The 21553-nt window shown below is 48.0% G+C and overlaps 1 protein-coding gene across 4 annotated transcripts in view; it reads left to right on the forward strand.

Annotated features, from left to right (window-relative positions):
• TDRD12 (tudor domain containing 12) overlaps positions 1–21553 on the forward strand; it is a 3388409-nt gene that overhangs the window by 2736717 nt on the left and 630139 nt on the right. For all 4 annotated transcript variants that reach the window (XM_078668261.1, XM_078668260.1, XM_078668262.1 and 1 more), the window contains one exon: positions 5955–6159. In XM_078668261.1, the coding sequence (XP_078524387.1) occupies positions 5955–6159 (205 nt within the window). The remainder of the gene's footprint in view (positions 1–5954; positions 6160–21553) is intronic.

Below are 21553 nucleotides of genomic sequence, written 5' to 3' on the forward strand. Positions count from 1 at the left end.
CACTTCTCTAGGTACTGGCATGCTTTGTCCACCTACCCTTGTTAGCTTGGTGGTCCAAACCGCTACCTCCCGCTTAAATCCTGGTGCATTCCCTACTACCTCCCTACCCATTAATCCCCCCTGGCCCAACCCATCTCTGTCTACCCCTAAGCTCCACTCCCATCCCTGTGTATAGGGAATCAAAGAGGCTGGACACCTTAGGGAAGATGTTTTCTTCTACCATCCTTGCATTGCAGTACGTGAGCACTGCATGCCTTTTGGGCCATTACTCCCATGTTATATGGAATTTAGTTGCACAGTTGCCACCCGTTGTCCCGGAGGAGGCCCGGGCCATACTATCCTAGGCTGTTGCTGATGGAAGAAATGCAGCAAAGGGAATGATCATATGTGAGCTGGGTACCACCGACTCGCTGGGCAGAGCGGTTTCTTTGACAGTGGCCTTACAGCACCACACCTGGCTTAGGGCAACTGGCTTCTTTTTGATGGTTACTGCCTTCTCTGAGACAAAGCGGATTAAGCACTCGAGCACTTTAAGGACATTAGGGCTATGGCCAGGTCTTTGGACCTTTACATGGCCTCTCGCCACCCCAATTCGTATTTCACTCCTTTTATGGTCACTGAAGAGGCTTCTAGCCACTTCTATACCTGCCAAGGCACCACTGCACGTCAGCATTCGAACATCTGCAAAGCTGAAAATGTGGTACTCAGGACCTCATGGGGAGTGCAGCTAGAGGTTCGGCGAGTCCACTACCACCCCTGGCAGCAGCCACCTAAAAAAAACAACTTAAAGTTTGCCCTCTTACCATCATGGGCACCCAGTGCTAGGTAGGATATGCCATCACCTGCCCCATTGGAGGTCTATAACATGAGAGAAATGCATTCTTCAAATTGTCCAAAGTAGCTACTTCCTTCACATTGTGTCTCTCGCTCCACCCATGCCACCTGCTTGCGACAGGCTTATGGAGGACTATCTTGCCTTACCCTGCCAGGAATTGACGGCTCTCATAGCCAAGTGATCCATTTAGAGGGAGCAGATGCTAGAAGTAAGTTCTGGTTGCTAAGACGCGTTCATCCTATCCTAGACCTGCATCCTCTCATCTTCTTCTTCAATACGGGGAAGTTTAGAATGCTGATGCTCGATCAACTCCTGTCTGCCCTGGACCCGCGAGATTGAATGGTAGCGTTGGGCTTGCTGGACGCATGCTTCCTCATTCCTGTCCTGCCTGACCACAGGCTGTGCCTGCAGTTCAAGGGGTTCCATGCGCACTTTGTTTGGTGTGCTCCGTTTTGGCCTTGCCAAGGCCGCTCATGTGTATACCTAGGTGATTGCATTGATTTCATCTCATCTGCAGAGATTAGGGGTGCCAGTCTTCCCCTATCTCAATGGCAGGCTGTTGAAGACTGGCTCACTCCTGGCTGTCTGCTCCTATCTGCAGCCTATGGCGGACCTTCTGCATTTGCTGGGGTTCACTATCAATGTACGGAGGTCACATCAGACCCCCCCAACCCTCCCTCCTGTGACACGCTTTTCCGATGATGCGAGGCGACTATCACGACGGCGACTCTGACGATGGCGTCACGCTTCTCCGGTGATGCGACTGCAGGCAGCTTCGATGAACACATGCTTCCAGGGAGATGCGGTGAAAGCTGTCTTCTCCGGCGTTGCGATGATTTCAGTTGCGGCGGCGACACGCTTCTTCTCTATGCGACGCGCTTCCAGATCCCAGCGGCACGTAAGTGACTGGAGTCAGAATTCCCAGCAAGGAAATACAGGAGGGAGCTGGAGGTGAAGTCTTTTGTACTTGAGACTTCAGAAGGAGGCAAGCACAGTTCAAGCCCTTGGAGAATATTCTGTAGATGAAAGTTCTTACAAAGTTCATTCTCCTGTCTCTTGGCAATGAAGCAACCACTGCAGGCCAGCCCAGCAAACAGCACACTGGCAGAGGGGCAGTACAACTCCTGCAGCTTCCTTGGTTCTTCTCCTTGGCAGAAAGGTTTCTTGTCCAGAAGTGATCTAATTTCTGGGGATCAGGGTCCCAATATTTATACCCCCAAATCCTTTGTTCTCTGAAGGCAGAGAGGCCCCTGCCTAGTCCAAACCAGTTCCTGAGCACTTTGTTTACATGACTCTCTTCTTCCTTTCACTGTGCAGGGCAGAGACATCAGCCGCCCCACAGGAGGTGGAGCCAGCACAGGGGAGGGAAGATACAGCTCTGGAGCACTCTGTTGACATGATTCCCCCTCTCCTTTCACAGTGCAGAGCAGAGACATCAGACAAGCCACAGGGTGTGGAGCCAGCATTGAAGAGGGAAGGCCCAGCCCTATTCAGGTCCCAGGTGCAATTCCTCCCTCCTATCTAGATGCAGATCTCTCTATTCACCACTGGGCTGCCCAGCCTGTCTCCATAAATCCCCCAGCCCTGGCACTCACAAACCCAGACAAGGAATACATAACCCAGCAGAGGCAGGCCTGGATAGTTAGGCAAGAAAATACCTACTTCCTAAAAGTGGTATTTTCAAACACAGAATATTTAAACCAACTTTACTAAAAGATGCATTTTATTATTCTGAGTTCAGGCATACTAAATTTGAATTTCTACCATGTTCCCTGAGTCACTTAGGATTATACGAATGTAATAATCTAACTGCTCATTCTGGCCTATGAGAACAGGTAGCCTTCAATAGTGAAAAACGAAAATGGCTGTAATTCACTATTAGGACATGCTACACACATCAGAGCATGTCCTACCTTATACTTACAATGCACCCTGCCCTTGGGCCTACAATTGGGTGTCTAATATGAATCAAAGGGAAGGTTTAGGGACTGGCAAGTGGGTGCACTTGGCCAAGTAGACATGGCAGTGCTAGACTGAACACAGGCCTTGCAATGGCAGGGCCTGAGACACACTTAACAAGCTGCTTCTGTGGGTGGCACAACCAGTGCTGCAAGCCCACCAGCAGCATTTGATTGACAAGCCCTGGGCACACATGGTGCACTGTACTAGGGGCTGACAGGTAAATCAAATAACCCAATTAGTATATCAATTTAACATAGGGAGCACTTACACTGATTAGCAGTGGCACAGTGCCCAAAGCATAAAACCAGCAAAAACATATCAAAACAGAGGAGGCAATCTGTCAAAAATGGAAGGGAGACTCACGCCAGTGATGCCAGGTCTAACACCTGGTAAATCAACATCTGGTGGGCTCTCTGAACGCCATGTGGACAAAATGAGGTAAAGTTGCCTAGAGGATCACCAATGGTGTCTCCAACCGGAAGTGGTGCAAGGTCTCTTTCAGTAGTGGGGAGAGCCTTGGTTAGTTCTGTTCTCCATCGCTGAGAATGTGCAATGTCAGCCCCCCTGCGCTCTGGAGTTTCCAAGGCAGCTCTACCTTGGAGACTCTTTTAGTCTAGAATGGAGCTCAGGCCTCCTGTACGCCTTTCTGCCAACACCACTCCTGCCCAGAGTTCCCAAGAAGATCAGGAACTACTGGGCCTAAGTCATCCTTGTAACTCCTGACTGGGCTTGGGGAGTTTGGTGTTGTAGGAAAGTGCCCATTTTGACATGGTTACCCTCCCCTCCACCCCCACACACCTTTTGCCTCGTATATGATGCAACTTTGACTGAAAGTGTGCTGGTTTTCCTGCTGACTAGGTCCCCAGTTGCAGTATCCGTTCCCTAAACTGTACCATTGTTCCACAGTTGACACCCCCTTAGCCTCCATGTAAGTCCCTAGTAAAAAGTACCATTGGTACCCTTGGCTTTGGGGCTAAAGAGGGTGCCTAGGGCCTGCAGCATGAATTGTGCCACCCTAAGGGACCCCTCACCAAGCTCATCCAAAACTGCATTGCAGTCTTGCAAGTCTTTGTGCAGAGAAAAACCGAAGAGTTGACATGGCGCAAATCCCTGTGTGCCATGCCTGCAAAACATTGCATGTGGTATAGGTCAGTCACCCCTACAGTCTGCCTTACAGCCCTATGGCAGTGTGCACTATACTGCATATGTGGGCATAGCTACGTGAGTTGATGTGCCTCTGTGACATTTGAGTCAATTATTAGATCTCGCAAGTGCACAGAGAAGCCATCCTTATTACAGGGCTGGTCACTCGTGATTAAGAGTTCTCCAGCTACATTGTGGCTTCACTGTACCCCCAGATGTATGATACCAACAGTGATGGATTTATTAAGAAATGCACTTAGAGGTGCCCCCTGAAAACCTAACAACTACTAGTGTGTGACTAACTGGTCTTGACCAGCTACCCACAACAAATGAGTTTCTGGCCCCCTGAGGTGAGAGCCTTTGCTGTCGGAGGCCACAAACAAAGCCTGCTCAGGGCAGACATGTTTACTCCTCCTCCACGCAGGATCAGCATTCCAGGGCAGGAAGCGTCAAAGGTCTCACCACCTTTGTTATGTGACCCTGGCCTCACCAGATTGTGGAGATGCCTGCCTCCCTGTCCAGAACCCACTTTTGAGTGGAAGTCGGGCAGGAAAATTAGTAAGATTAGAAGGTGTGTTCCTCACCAATCCAGCACTGCCCCTAAGGTGGACTAGATGATGTGGACACCACTATTTTAGATTCCTCCATCTTATTTTGGATGGAATTAGCCTTCCAGGTTCAAGGTTATGCCTACTTCTCACTGCAAGTGGACATATAGTGGTTGTAGACAACCGAAAGGTAGGCAGCCCATTGGCTACTCTTTACTCCTCTTAATGCCTCTAAGATGAGTATTTAGATGGCTCCCCTGAACTCAAGAACTGAGATTAGATGGATCAAGGAAGGAGGAAAAAGAATCACTGTATGACGAAAACTGCAGAAGATCTGTGAATTTTTGGTGTCAAAACCGGTCTGCTCACAACTGTCTTAACAATTGCAATAGAGTGACTTGTCCTGCAAGCTGGAGAACTACCACAGCCTTGTTTAGCCTGCCTGCACTTTAAAAACGTCCTACAGTCTCCCTTACAGTAGAGGAGTTACTCGCCTGCAGGCACTGAAAGTCAGAGTCTGGTCCCCCATTTTGTATCTCCTTAGCCAGACCGGCGCTGCAGATGACTAGAAAGACGTACCTGTGCTGTGGAGGGTCAGATTTGTCTCTCCACAGACTGTGAAAGACCCACCAGAGTAGTCCAGCATCAATAGATGGGGTACTGGACGCCCTGCACCCAACACCAACTGTGAGAGTCCAATCCGGATTCTCACTACACCCCTACCGAGTAGCCGTCAAGGGTTTCCAGTATCAGGTGAGTTGCCTGGCCCAGCTGACCTGACCCCTCTGCTCCTGAGCCGCCTGCACAGGTCTCAAAGAATCGGCTGTGCCATATTGCTCCAAGCCCCCGTTTGGTAGCTCTTGGACTTGTCCCTAAGTCCTCCTATACAGCCTGTTTCCAGGTGGCCACCTCTTCACCAGTGACTGTGACTAAATGAATCAATTGTTTTTCACTTCATCTGATTCCGATTGGAGGGACACGTAAATCTTGAATTGCAGCAATATTCCCATTGTTGACATATTATCAATAAAATGGCACACATGCAAGTTGATAGCTCAAACACAAATAATTAAGGTTTCTTTAATGTGTTGATCATATTACATCAGGGTGGTATTTGCTCATAGCAAGACCACAAATTTAGATCTTTAATTCAGTCTTTTTATTTTTCCAAGTGGCTTAAACTATTTGAGGGTAACAGAATCAAGCAATTGCCTGGGTTTGAGAGTATCCAATTGCAGGTAATATTAATTAATAGTTGAGTTGCCATAATTATGAAAGGTTTGTCTATAGTAAGGATAGCCATGATAATGTCTCATTTTTTACCTATAACCATCTTCTAACCTCATTAGACTTTCCATTATTTTTGTTAGAAAAAATAATTTTGCCTGACTACTTTTTTATTGGTGCTGTTGACATCTTTTTTTAAAAGATGTTATCTTTAACATTTTTTTTTAATTGAACCCTAGAGTTGAAGTATTGGAGACAATCCAGAAAGAGGAAAACTGTATTTCCTGTATGGTAAACTACATAGATGAAGGCAAACAAGGCGAGGTCCAAAATCATAACCTACTACAGTTACCAACCAAATTTCACAGCTTACCACCCCAAGCTATTGAATTTATTGTTTGTAGAGTGAAACCTATAGATAATGAAATTCAGTGGAATCCAAAGGTAAGTTGAATTTCTTTTCATGTATATTTTTTTATGCCGCATCTTTTTGAAATGTAATTATCATTGCACTTAGTCTCATCTAAGTACAGCCTTTTCATATCGTCAGCCCCTTTCAGAGGACCATGTGACAAGTAAGGGTTACTGGGTCCAACCTTGGGGTTGCTGCATTTTACTTCTGATGTCCTAGGGCTCAACTTACTTTGAATTCTGAGTAGCTGGACCAAATACATCTTCTGCACTTGACTCTCAAGGTTGCATGGTCTAAGCTACTTCTGGCTTGTAGCGTCCTCTGTGAGCAGGTAACTGACCACACACGGAGGTTTGGTTTGCACATCTTTATTCTTCTGTTAACTGAACGCACTGCGTCACAAACTTTATTAACCGCACCCAGCCACATCTACCAGATTGCGTTATACTTGGAAGCAGTCTGCCGAGGACCTCTAGTGAAGTCATACATATGAACACAGGATACAACATATCCCCCTTTGTTAACAAAAAGGAACACATATATACCCATTATAACTCCTTGATGAGTTCTCAAAGTGCTTGCATCAGTCTTTCAGATCTGCACGAGAATAAGGAGGGACGCCTTCATCTGGCATCTCTGGATAAGAGTTGGATGCTTGACTTGGGCACTCATGTGGACTTGCCTCACTCATGAGGTCTGGAGCTGATGAACATCGAGGCAAAGGCCTAAAGTGTGACAAGTCTCTGGTGATGGATTTTCCAGGTTGTTGGGACTTTTGCTCGCCACAACCCTTAGCTGTTCAGCATCAAACTGAGAATTTGGTCTCCTTTCTCGAAAACTGTGTTTTGAGCACATCGTTGCTCATTAGTGTATGCCTTTATTTTACATTTGCAAGAGGTGTCAGTGACAGAAATCTCATCAGGGTATATTAACCAACTGGTGGTCCATTGTGGTATCTTTGTTCTAAGATCTCTCCTAAACAACAAGGTGGAAGGACTTTCTCTTGGCATGGAATGAAAAGTGGAACGGTAGGCACGGAGGGCTGGCCGTAAGGCTGACTTGACGTTGATGCCTTCCAGTGCAGCACGCTGAACGACCCTTTTTAAAGTACTCCTAAATCGTTCAATAACACCATTTGCCTGTAGCCAGAGAGGGTTACTTTTCTGATGTTCAAGTGATTAAGAAAGTCTTTGAACTATCTGCTATTGAAGGGTGGACCGGTGTCTGATTTGAGAATGGAAGTTACACCCCATATTGTGAAACTGTCAGCCAGTATCTCGATAAACTCGGTCATGTGTGGTTGATAAGTCTTCCACCAGAGGAAAACTTAAGTACTCATTGACAACTGATTATTATTGACAACTACCATGAGATGATGTCTGTTATTTTTGGGCCATAAGAAGTCAACTGCAATTCTCTCCCAGAGTTGCCTAGGAACATCAGACATTTTCAGCATTTACCGAGTCATTTGGGTAGGCACAGAGTTGCACTGTTTACATGCTTTAAGCTCCCTTTCAACTCGTTCATCGAGACACGGAAACCACACTCCACCCTTACGGGTCTTTTAGTTGCGGGAATGCCACTATATCCTTCGTGAGCCAGTTCAATAACTTGTTGCCGCAGGCTTTCATGGATAACTATTGTTTTCCCTCTTAGTATGAGACCACCATGTGTAATAGAAAGTTTTTCCTGACCATTCTTGAACTTCTGGTATTCAGCATCTTGTGTAATATGTCAAGTATGTTTCCTCCATGATTGTGTTGCAATGATTTCTTTGATTTGATTTGTGCATTTATAAAGTGCATGGTCACTCTGGCAGGAGCATCTTGGCGCTATGCGGGTGTGAGCAGAAAATTCAAACCATTATAGATTACATGGGGGAGGTTAAAGCAAATTAGCTGAGTAGGAACTGCATGTTCTAACCGTAATATAGGGTGTAAATATAGTGGTCAAGTATGAGGGTCCTATTTTCCTAAAAGCTCTGAAGATGATTAAAAGAAGCTTAGATAAAATTCTGTTGTGAATTGGCAACCAGTGCAGGGTTTGTAGGGCTGTCCCAGCTGAAGAGTGCACCGGCAATTTTAAGACTAGTCAAGCAGCCGCATTTTGGACCAGCTCTAACTTTTTAAAGACCTGCTTATTTGCCCCGGCATATAGGCTGTTGCAATAATCCAGTCTAGATAAGATCAAGGCTACTGCCACTGTTTTCCTTGCAGCAATTGGGATGAGATCTAAATTTCACTGTATCGGATGGGGCTGGAATATCTTCAGGCCACCATTAGACTGGATCGAACAAGTTATTTTTGCCTATCGGCATTATCTCAGTCTTGTCAGTATTGCATTTAAGGTGGTTGAAAGACATCCACTGAATGACCTCTGATAAGCATTTGTTAAAATTTAGTTCAGATTCATTTGAGTCCTTATCCAAGACTAATATAAAAGCAGTGTATCATCTGCATAGGATGTAGTTTTGATTTGGAATGATGAGATTAATGATATTAGTGGGGCCATATAGATGTTGAACATAAGAGGGCTAAGGGAAGAGCTCTGTGGTACGCCCGCGTAATAAGGTATCCTTTAGAAAGGAAAGCACCTAAGGCAACCATTTTCCTGAAATTATGTAGAAAAGATTGGATCCAAGCCCGGACTGTATGTGCCTTACTGCAATTTTTCATTCAAGATAGGAGAATATTGTGGCAAATCATATTAAATGCAGCCACAGAAATCAGTAGGATCAGTATTGCATTCTTTCCAATAACTAGAGTAAGCTTTGATGCAGCTACTACCTTTAGTAGGGCAGATTTTGTTGAATATACAGGTCTAAATCTTGACTGGTGGGGATGAAGAATGCTGGCCTCCTCTAAAAAAAGAAGCAGAAAACTGCCTATCAACAAACTTTCTGTAGTCTTACCAAGGGTAGGCAGTAGTGAAATAGGACAAAGATTAGAAAGTGTGGAAGGATCCCCAACCTGTTTTGTGAGTGCTTTGTCGTGTCCCTTTGGTGTAGCCCCAAACACCAGTTTATCATCACTGTAGTTAAAACCATGTGACAGGCCGAATTATTAGACAAATGACTTGAAAAAATGATGCAGCTTTCACCATCACTGAATCTTTTATATCTGAACACACCAACATGAGTTGAAAAAGTAGTGATGTACCTATAGTTTTCTTCCAATCCAAGTTGATGGTAGCCTTTGTTCAAATCAAGGCAGGAGAAGACTTTGGAGCCATTCAGCTTCATGATCATATCCGCAATGTGTGGACCTGGATGTCTTTCTCTTTTGATTGCTTTGTTGGCCCGCTGCATATCAACACAAATGCGCATTGCACCTCCACTGTCGTTTTATTGTCACCACCACAATGGGTAAAACCCACGATGACGGGCCAGTGGAGTGCTCCATGTCATGCTTTAACAGTGTTTCTAGCTCTTTAATGTCAGCTTTCGATAAGTGAAAAACAATTTGACCGTATTACTGTGCAACAGGACATATATCTTCATTAATGTTCATCGACTTGTTTCCCAAATCTATGAAACAAGGGAGTTGACTCACTACTTCAGAATGGGCAATTTAAGTTGTGGTTAGTAGAGATCAGTCCCATGTCAGCATCAGTATCCAAACTTAATAGCATGCACTCTACCAAGTACTTGAGAGGGCATGAATTGGAGCTTGCACTGTTTTCTTGTGACACATGATCGCCACAGAGGATCCTTTGCTCTGCAAGGGTGTAGAAGCTACCCAGGTGTACATCTTTGATCTTGACGGTGTGAGGTGTGGTATCAGACTGCTCTGTGTGGTTTTCTGCAGGCATGATGTTTATCGACAGACCACGGTCTATAATGAAAGTTGTAGGGCAACCATTCACCTTGGACGTGATTATAAGAGAATGTCCAAACCAACTTTGTGGCTTTGTTTGGCAATTGTTTTTAGATTTGTGTTTCTCCCTGCAAGTGGCCAATACTACATGCCCACATTGTCTAATTACATGAAGCACACACCATTCAAGTCAATCAACAATTTTTGGACCAGAAAGTGTAACAAGCCAAACAGATAAATTTTATTTCTTCCATTGCAGTGTTTTATTTTCTTCAAGCAACCTTCCTTTAGCCAACACATGTTTTGTCGTCTTTGGGAGATATTCCTACGACTTTGTCAGGGCTAAAAGCAATACAAATACCACCATTGCTGTATGATATTTTGACACAAGATACATATAGAGGATTTTACAGTACATGCTCTTTTAAAATTAGAAGTTCTTGGACTCTATCACACTCACTGCATGTCTTGGTTGTTTTTACATAGTGGAGATCCATGCTAAAAAGACTGAGAAAATTCACATGACCATCATCAAATACATCAAGATGTAATGCATTCGCAAAATACCATGCAATAGGTGACAGAACACCAGTTAGTTCTTTTTAAGAGCACGCGAGTGCAACATCTAATATGTATGTAATGTGTAAGTGGCACACGTGAATTCAACTTCTGTCTCTCCTTATATCCCAAGCACTAATGTGGTAAAATGGCTTCTATCTATGGTATTGATAGAAGGGATTTGTATTCACTTGTGATACAAAATCACTATTTAAAAATTATACATTGTCTTCTGATAAGCTTTAGTGGTCAGACCTATAGTCAGCAAATGAATTAAACACAGGAAGGAAAAGGGTATTAGGATTAGATTAAGCATTGACCAGAAACTAGAACTATATACGTGGGGATTGCTATTGCCATCTCCTGAATGAGTGAGCTAGGAAGGAGGTCAATAGGCCGTATTGCCTTCTGAGATCATCCTGAACCAACATGAGATTTGACCACAAAAGGATAGATGTAATATGCATTTGGAAATTATATTCCCTCTGTAAAAATAGAGCATTTGATGCTGACATCAGGGCATAGGGAACTACAGCAAAAATAGTTTGCAACCATCCAGTAATGGTACTTACCCAATGGTGCTGTAATTAGAAGGAACTGTACTAATAAATGTACAGTGATGGCAGCTGTAGACACTGCCAGGGGTGTGCAGGTCAAGGTAATACTATGTGGTCCCTAAAAAAAACAAAATGCTTCTTGAGAATTAGCAAATTTACATATATTAATTATTAGCAACTGGTCTGTCTCATCCCAGTGCCAAAAGACACAATGTTAATGAAGAGTCAGCGGGTATGAGCATACTGATAAATAGCAACCGAACATGCCCTGCCCGGTCCCGTAAGGACATTGGAATACAAATAGATTCCAATTGTGATGTCTTATAGTGGGCGGAGCTTGCTCGAATCGGAGATGGCCGCCTAACTCCCGGGCTTTGTCGAGCCGGCCAATTATCCTGCAATATCCTGCGTTCCCTAGGCCGCTGCTATCACGCTGAACGGTGCAAGGGACACTTAGAGGGTCCGTCACCTGCTGTCCGACCGCGGAGGCTGCCTGATAAACATCAGCGGAGGATCCCGTGGGGCGGGTCGGAGGCGAAGTAGGCCGCGAAGCACCGGCCTCGCGCTACTGGGTGCCCCGGCGACGTGACCATGCGTGCGGCCGTGGCTGGCCGGTGAGGCCGCGGCAGTGGCAACCCCTGACGAATGCGGAGATCGGGGACGGGAAGCGGATGCAACCCTGCTGCCCCGGCAGTGGGGGCCTCAAGACCCGGTGAGGAGCGGTGGATGACGTCCGGCAGCTACGAACTGCCCTGAGCGATGAGTCGCCAAGATGGCGGAGATCGTCTGTAGTGCAAGGGGAGGACGAGGATTCTGGTAGGGGCCACAGTACGAGCTGCAGCACGGGATACGGACAAGAGATACCTACGGGCCCCGGTGAAAAGGATTATTTGGGGGGGCAGCAACGTTGATGCCAGATTGATACGCCGGTGGTAGACTGCGGGGCTAGCCCCTTGCCCCGTGGGGAGTGGCACTCTGCGGAGGTTTGCCGGCATGCTGTTGACGCCCTGACTGCTGAGGGAGGCCAACAACAACCTAGGGGTCAATGAAGGCGCCACAATACTGAGGACGATGGAGAAGTGTGGGGGAATAACAGCGAGTCGCCGGACGTCGTGGAACACACAGAGAGCGCGTTGTTCGCCGCGGCCCGGCTGGGAAGGCGACGGTGCTGGGACACCCCAGGTACACCTGGCACTTGCTGGAGGGCAAGTGAGGAGCACGGACGTGGTCTGGGCCCTTCGGCGAGAAACTCTGGCTGCGCTGTCCAGGCGGTGGGATCCCGGGGGCTGGCTGAAATCCTGCCTTGTGCTGACGTCTTCGGTTCTGGTACTGCCTGTGGGGGCGGCCACTGGCGCCTCTGGGCCCCGCCCTCGCGCTGCAGAGTGAGTGCATGCTCGTCTGGCTAGTCCCGGTGTGAGACAGTCAGTTCGCGATTCTGGTGACGCCGCTGAGTGCACCTGACCGCCACTATGGGGAAGACAGATCGCGGGCAATCCAAACTGCCCTTCATGCAGACGAGATCTGAATCACAAGACGAAGGTGCTGGGAGCGAGAGTGAACGAGTCGCGACGCCAGAAGCGGAGCAGGACCTGAAGAGTATGCTAAAATCTATGGATAAAGGGCTGCAGGATGGCATCACCTCTCTGGGAGTGAAAATTGATGCCCTCACGTATAGAATGGACAGAATGGCTGAGAGGCTTGACAAGCACCCTGAGCGTCTAGACATGTCGGAGAGAAGGATAACGGAGGTTGAAGAAGCGCAGACAACCATCGACAGGGACCACAAGCAATTGGGCAAGGTCCTGCAGGCACTCCAAGACAAGACGGAGGATTTGGAAGCCCGCTCACGTCGCTGCAACGTATGCATCCTTGGTCTGCGCAGACGGGCAGGATGGAGCCATTCATTGAACGGATGCTGGTTTCCTTGCTTGGAGCGGACGTCTTCTCCAACATGTTCATCATTGAGAGGGCACACCGGGCGCTGACCCCCGCCCGAAACCGGGAGCGCCACCGAGGCCGATAATAGCTAAGTTCCTCAATTACAGGGACAGGGACGCGGCCTTAAGGGCGGCCAAGGAAAAACAGACACTGTTGTTTGAGGGGTCGGACATTGCACTATACCCTGATTTTACCGCGAAGGCCCCGGAGGCGAGGAAACACTTTGTCCCGATGAAGCACCAACTGCGGGAGCAGGGACTGGACTACGCTATGCCCTACCCGGCTAAATTGAAAGTAACCAGGAATGGACAGACGCACTTTTTCACAGAGCCCAAGACTTTGCAGAAGGCGATCAAAGATTGGGAGAAGGAGCGGAGGACAACACCGGAACGAGAGCTACTGTACGAAGCAGCAGGGGGCGGACTGGAGGAACAGGACTGAGGGTCGTTACACACAGTGCTTTCCCGCGAATACTGCAAGGTTTGGGGGACACATAAATGCCGGTGGGCGGGATGGGAGGGGCGGGTGACCTTGTGATTCCATTTGACTTTTCTGAATGGTTCGTAGCCACCTCCACCCACGCGTGGTGACACCTAGCTGGTTATTTCTTTCTTTTTGCATTTGGAGTGGGGTGGAGGGAGGAGGGGAAGGGGACTCAAGAGTAGACTGTTTCGCAACCTAGTTGGGGGAGGTCCGCTGTGGGTGGGAACGATGGGGGTTAGGGGGCTGGGAAGTTTAAGGTTCATGGCAACGAGGTGCGAGTCAAGATTTTTTTGTACAATGCATGCTGTGCAGTTGTTCACTGTGTGTAGGATGATGCATGATTTCTCTAGCTATGAGTGATATGCCTGAAGTAGTCTCTGGGAACATGTGGCGGGGAGCCTGAATGCCTTGACATGAACGACCATAGGAAGCTTCGGAAGGTTCTGAATTATTTGGCTAGACACCATATTGACTTAGCTTTACTACAGGAGACACACCTCTCTGTGAACAGCTCTAGGTTACAGGCCAGGGGGCTAAGAGGGCAGATTAATGCCGCTGGCTTTAGGACCCATGCCCGGGGGGTACTCACATGGGTCAACCCTAAGTCGGATTACTCCCTTAGTCACGTGGCGGCTGACCCGGAAGGTAGATTTGTTATATCTAAACTGGCTGGGAAGGGACTGGAGGTATTGGTAGTGAATGTCTATGGACCTAACTATGATAGCCCCGAGTTCCATGTACAATTAGCTGGAATTGTTCGGGAGACTCCCAGTCGGGCTGTGCTGTGGGGCGTGGAATTCAACATGGTCAGAAGCCCTGACTTGGACCGTTCTAGTGGCCCGGATAGACGCCCTGCAAAAGCTGCTAGGGAATTAGATAGGATACTTATCAGTGAGGACTTGGCGGATGTCTGGCGCAGTCTGCACCCAGTGCAGGGAGGGTACACCCATTTTTCTGCCTTTCACAACATACACACGGGCATTGATTATTGGCTAACGTCACCGGGGATGATGTCTCTGGTCCGCAAGTGCCAAGTACTGCCCCGCACCCTCTCCGATCACTCACCTATCTTATTATGCTTTTCGCTGCCGCGGAGGGCCCATCCCCCATTTACATGGAGATTTCCACCGTACTCACTCCTGGACCCGGTCTTCCGTGAAGAGATACACAACGCAATTGAGACATTCTTTGACACTAATATAGCCTCGGTGGACAGTTTTCAAACGGTCTGGGAGGCGTTTAAAGTCTATGTCAGAGGTGTAACCATGAGTAAACATTCCAGAATACTACGCTCGATACTCCGGAGGCTTACAAGATTAGAGCGGCAGCTGGCGGATTGTGAGGGCCGTCTTTTGACAGGGGAAACCGCGGACGCGCGGGAGGACATGAAGAGGCTGCTAGCAGAATATCAGGAAGAGACGAGCGCAGAGGTCAGGCATCTGGGGAAGTACGCTATAGCGAGAACTTATGGGGAGCAAGATAGGTTGATGAGGGTCCTGGCTAACATGGTGAAGCAACAGAAGATGAGAGTGACGATTGCGGCGGTTAAATCAAAAGAGTGGTCACTTGTCACGGAGGAAGAGGGGATAGCGAAACGGTTCCTGGAGTTTTACTCCGAATTATATACGTCGTGTGCGACGTGTAGTGAGGAGGAGGTGAAGGACTATTTGGAACATATTCAACTCCCGTTCCTCACGAACAGGCAACAGGAGTTTTTGATGCTTCCTATTGAACTCGATGAGATCCGTGAAGCACTTGGTGGGATGAAGACGGGCAGTGCGCCAGGCACTGATGGCTTAACAGTAGAGTTCTACAAAACATATTTAGAACTACTGCTTCCGCACCTCTGTGCATTGTTTACAGATAAGATTGAGTCTGGGCAGATGCCAAGGTCAATGAGGGAAGCGCTTATTGTCGCCATTCCCAAGCCCGATAAGCCGCCTGATGAGTGCAGCGCTTACCGACCATTGTCCCTCCTCAAAGTAGACACAAAAATATACGCTAAGGTCCTGGCGACCCGTCTGGCCCTACTGACACCGGATCTGGTTGCTCCGGAACAAGTGGGATTTGTGGCGGGTAGAAATCTCACCTACAATTTACAGACAGTATTTGGGGCTATCCAGCATACGAAGCCGGATTCGAAGGCGATAGCGGTTTTCTTGGATATGGAGAAGACCTTCGACTCTGTGGAATGGTCGTTCATGAGGGCAGTACTCGTGAGACTGGGACTTGGCCCAATATTCTTGCAGATGATCTCGGTGTTATATAATGGCCCGTCTGCCCGCATCAGAATCGACAGCAATGTCACCGAACCTATCAAGATTCGAAGGGGTACCCGTCAGGGTTGCCCTTTGTCTCCCACACTGTACGCTTTGGTCGTGGAGCAGCTGGCGTGCGCTATGCGCGAATACCCCTCACACCAGGGTCTCAAATATCCCACCTACAAACTGGTAATAACAACTTATGCGGACGACACACTTCTTTACGTCCGGGAGTCTGAGACGAATCTGGCACCGCTGTTACGCAAGGTGGTGCGGTTTGGGGCTCTCTCGGGATTGAAGGTGAATTGGGACAAGTCGCTTGCGTTCCCTCTCACTGAAACCACAGAACAATTTGGGATGGAATACCCATTGCGGTGAATCACAGATCCCGTACGGTATCTAGGAATACTTCTGCACACTGATGCGGAAGCGGTGTTCCGCGAGAACTATGGCAGGGCTATAGATAGATTGGAAGATAACGTGGAAAAGTAGATCGGGCTGCCTCTCTCCCTTCTGGGAAAGATCTCGATAATGAAAATGGTCATATTACCCAGGTTTCTGTTTCTGTTCACAAACATCCCGATGGTGCACCCTCCGTGTTTCTTTTCGCGGCTTACGTCACTAATGATTAAACTGGCAAGGGCCGGTAAACAGGCAAGAGTACAGTGGAAGGTACTGGTCCTACCGTACCAATTAGGCGGCCTGGTTGCTCCGAACTTTGAATTATACTACTGTGTCGCACAGGGGGCACACCTGCATCAGTGGGTGCACGATAGGGAAAAATCAACACATATTAAGCTGGCAAGACTCTTTGCCACCCCATTGCCGCTGCAGGCGGCCGCCTTTGATGCGGTGGATAGGCATACAGGACTGCTCGATTCTTTAAATTCACCCAGACGTGCCTGGCATGCAATCATGCAGTATCATGCTGGGATGCTATTATATACACCGCTGATGCCTATCGAATGGATGGTATGGCTGGCCCCGTGTAAGGACAGAGGCATTATAGAGGCCATGAAGGCCCTAGGTATATATACGGTAGGAGATACGTTCGTCAGCGGGACCCAAAAACAATGAGTGATGTCGACGCACGGGAGGTGCGACCTACTGTGCTGCAACGTTTTCAATTCCATAGACTAAGAGAGGCGTGGCGCGAACAGCTTGGGGATGAACTGCAGGAACCCCCAGAACTGAAAGAGCTCACTTATGTCATTAAGACTAAAGAGCCGAAAAAAATTGTATCCACTATCTATAAGATAACTATGTCGGAACGGGCTGCTGGATATAACAAGGCGCGACTATATTGGCAACGTGACTTGGATACGCAAATATCTGATGAAACGTGGCGTTACTGTTGCTCCAGCACGAGGTCCGTTTCCCTGAACGGCAGCATAGGCTTGTGCACTTCAAGTTCCTCAACAGAGTTTACCACACACCGGAAAGGCTACACAGGTTGGGGTTTCTTCACCTGGCTTGGGAATGCCCGGAGGTACAGCTCTATTTGGGGACGGTGTTTCAGGAGCTGAGCAATGTCATATAGGGCGAAATGGTCCCATCCCCGCTTCTAGCACTGCTGGGCTATTCAAAGCCATTACCTAAGGCGCAGCACAGGATTGTAGATTTGGGGCTGCTGCTAGCGAAGAGGCGGGTGGCGATGTGTTGGATGAGGGGGCCCCTCCCTAAGACAGAGCAGTGGCTGGGGGATTTAACACACTGTTGCACGCAATTAGAAAATTACAGTGAACTCCTACCCCCCAGGAGCAGGCCCAAGAACTTTTGGGATTATTCTTTGATTACATATGTAGAAAAGAAGCGGAGAACACAGGGGGAGCTGAAGAGAATGCCGCGGGGGAGGAAGAGGGGTACACGGTGGCAGGCTGAGCAGGTTCCCCACCATAATCACGGAGTGCAGTCATGCGACTCGTATCAGAGTAGGGGGCTCAACTCTGGCTGGCTGGGTATTAGTATGGATTACCACAGGGCTTTAGTGCAGGGACACAACTTTGCAGTGGCAGGATGGCACCTCAGGCCTGTTTAAGTTCTTTTTATTAAAAAAAGATGTGTTTTTATGTTATTACTATATGACTTAAGCTTATATTTGTATTGTATGTTGAAATATTTCCTCTATATGCCGCCTGACCTCTGGGTTGTGGTCTGAACGGCTGTGTATGATTCTTAGTTACAGGAGTACTCCTTCTGATGTAGCTTGCTTGTATACAGATACAATTGAAACTATATTTGTATTCACCGCAATAATAAAAATATATTTTTTTTTTAATTGTGATGTCTTATATGTACAGCTGACGACTACAGACATACTACTCACTCCGCCCAGTCTTAAATTTCGACAATACGATCGGGAAAGAAGAGAAGCATATTGGCAGAAAACAGCAGGGAATACCTTGCCCAGTCCTGTATTGATGTTGGAATACCAAAAAATAAACTGCATCTGTGCCCTAAAATACCAGAACTTTACGCTTGAATCGCAACGTCTCACTGTAGAGTTGGAGCAAGTCCACTCCCTGTAAGTTGCCCGCAAGGGCGCCGGCAGTCCTCATTACATCGAAGAGGACAGAGAAAAAAGGACTAGTGTCATCGGGCCGCTTGATAAATATGAAGCTGGAACCATATTACATCGGATTTGAAGCTATGGGAGAACTAGCCCTAGTTTTTCTTTCCAGATAATGTTGCGGTTTCATGTCAGTTATATAGAATCACTGAAGCGAGTCGGAAAGTGCGTTTGGCTAATTATAATTGGCCAAATCAAAATATCCAGAGTTCCTAATTGGAAATGGGTATCAATAAAGTTGGATAGAAAAGTAAGGTGCCGTTTTCAGAACTGTAAAATGGGTGCCATCTTGGAAGTGTGCTTATCTGATACAGGATTGTACGGTATGCCGGTCGATTACAGCCCTCAGACGATACATCCGAGCAGCCAGTCACCTCGGAATATTGACCCTAATTATTAAAGGGATTCCGCATAAGACCATCGCAGCAATTACAAGAAACCTGCGGTTAACAAGAAAACCCGTGACTTCGGTGGCCATGTCCCCGTGTCTAAGGGGGAGATGTATTAAAGCCCCAGTATAAAACAAACCTTTTTTGTTGCTTGGAATGTGAGATGGACTGTCCTAACGTAGGCCTTTGATACATCCATTTTTAAGTTTTTATACAGGGACACTGTTATCAACCGTGGGCACCCCGAGGCATAAATACATTTCTAAAGGACAAGGAGGAAGTCTGTCATACTGCTTAATGTGACTGTATGAACTTACATTTAACAAGTACAGAGTGTGCATAACCTGGTCTTGAAAAAGATGGATATATAAGACTGACCCATCGAAACGCGTCAACGCCTAACTCTTAAACATAATCCCCTCATCTGGCATTGGTTAAAAATCGCAAATTTTGAATTGTATACTTCCATGCTGTTGATGTAGTTGAAGGTGGATATGTTAATTGTCAAGATGCATTATACTTGTCTGGCTTTACTCTCCATATATCTTTTAGTTAGGATGGCAAAAAATGTACTGTATTTTTTATATTGTGAGAATTTTTAATTAATTAATTGTTAGGCTATTCATTGTGATAAAATTGTGTTTTATGAAAATAATAAACAAATGTGAATTTTCAATCTTTATAGTGGCTTACCAGGTACATATGGTTCAATCTTCAGGTGTGGAAGGTGAAAAAGTTGAAAGGATGCAACCAGTTGATGTGTGAAGTTGTGTTGATTGACTTTAACTGAATTTTACCCAAAGGGATTTTTCTTTCTCTACTTTATCTGATAGAGATATCTAGCCGCAGATTCCTTAACTTAGAATATCCCCAGGCGTCAGACTGGATCCGTAATTTTTTTTGAAGCCGCACCTCTGCGCGCCACACGACCCCACCCTGACTTCGTCAGCGAGGTCATATAAGTCCCTCCCGGCGCGCTGACGTCAGTTTCCTTCTTTTTCGCGTGCAGTGCAGATCCGAAGTAAGCTGTTCCTCTGGCCCGTTTTCAGGCCCTTTTTGACGCTTTGTGTCTGGAACAGTGTGAGATGCCTTCGGGCTTTAAAACGTGTACCTCCTGTTCAAGGCAAATGTCCGTGAGGGATCCACACCTTATCTGTATGTGGTGTCTGGGCGAACACCACAACTCGACGGATTGCGATGCCTGCCAACACATCAAGCCGAAGTCCCGGCGGGAGCGCAGGATGAAGCTGCTTTCGGCCCCTGGCCTCCTCATCGGCGGCAGGTCCCTCTGGCAGTGGGTTCCATTTGCGGCGTCGGTCGCCCTCTGGTTCCCAGGTGCGTCGTTCGCCCTGTGAGTAACTCACAGCTTATGTCGCCAAGGTCCTCGACCTCACTTCCTTCTGTTGTTGGGTGCACTAGTTCCCGGAATCCTCCGGGAGTCGCCCCTCCCTTATCCACCTTATCCTGGTGCGGGGGACCCAAATGGAGGCCTATGCCGCGGCACTGCAGGCCTCCCTTGGGTCCCCCCCTCTCCCTGGGGCATCCTCAGAGCCTCCGCTTCGTGCGGGGTCTCCGATGGACTCGCTGGCTGGCCCCTTGCCTCTAGGGATGATGGAGATACGGCATCGTCAGGGTGCGGCCTGGCTGGGTCCCCCTGTTCTACGCATAGCACCTCTGCGGCGCCGCGTAGCCCAGTGGGGCTCCCTGTGGCGCCGCAGGAGGTTGCGGTGCTCGCAGCCCTGCTTCGAGCATGCCTCAGCCCTCTGGACCGGCGTCTGCCTGTCCGGAGATGGGGTCGTTGCTGGTAGGCTTGCCTCCCTGGCTCCGACTCCATTCTTTACTTCGGAGTTGGGCCTGTTATGGTCGAGACTGAGTCAGCACCGGTCCAACGCCATAGGCTTGCCACCCCGGCTCTGGTGCCGTCCCCTTCTTCAGAAGCAGAGCTTGTCGTCGTTGACGTGGACTCGGCGCAGGACGAGGCAGACTCGGCTCCGGATGTGGCCGAGTCTGCGCCGGGCGGGGCAGGGTCGGCGCCAACTGAAGTCGCCCTGAAGCCAGATTGACTCCTCCCCGACGCCAGATTGACTCCTCTCCGGAGGCTTCCGGGGGGAGTCCCACGTCGACTCAACTCCCGGCAACACTGGATCTGTCCTTGCCTCTTCCACCCTTGGAATTTGTGGCCCCGGCAGACTCAAACGGGTATGGTGTTGTGCCATTCTGGCAGTTTAGTGATACCTTATCTCCCGTTGTCCTTTGCTCTTCCGAGCTACTTGGGTTGCTGTCTGGCTGCTCCACTACAGCCTTCCCCATAGTCCGTCACTCTGTTGCTGACTCAGTATTTCTGGCAATTTCTGTTGTTCTATCGCAGACCCTCCTCCCCCTTGGGGTATGGCTGTGGTATCTATTCTAAGTTAAGGAATCTGCGGCTAGATGTCTCTATCAGATGTACAAGTTACTTACCTTTGGTAACGATGTATCTGGTAGAGATGTTCTCTAGCTGCAGATTCATTAACGCCCACCCATCATCCCCGTTCTGCTAGGACCTTGCCAGGTGGGCTTCTCCATTTGGCCTCCTTTCAGTTGCCATTATTTTTCTTCCAGGATGCTCGTATGGTTACACCTTCCTTTAAAAGTTGGCATATGTGGCTGCCTCCCTCCAGGGGGCTTCTTTCCTATTAAACGGTGCCTTTGATTCACCATCATCAGGAGATTCTTCTTCTTCTCCTGTTGCCTTCCCTCTCTCCTGCCTTCTCCATTGATTTAGGGCTATTGTCGTCTCTGTAGTCGCCTTCTTAGGGATCTGCTGGGCTGTGTTTTAGCCTCCCGATTCTATAGGGGAGGTGCTATCCTTTTCAT

The sequence above is a fragment of the Lissotriton helveticus genome, chromosome 12 (genome assembly GCF_964261635.1).
Source record: "Lissotriton helveticus chromosome 12, aLisHel1.1, whole genome shotgun sequence".
Taxonomy (NCBI): Eukaryota; Metazoa; Chordata; class Amphibia; order Caudata; family Salamandridae; genus Lissotriton; species Lissotriton helveticus.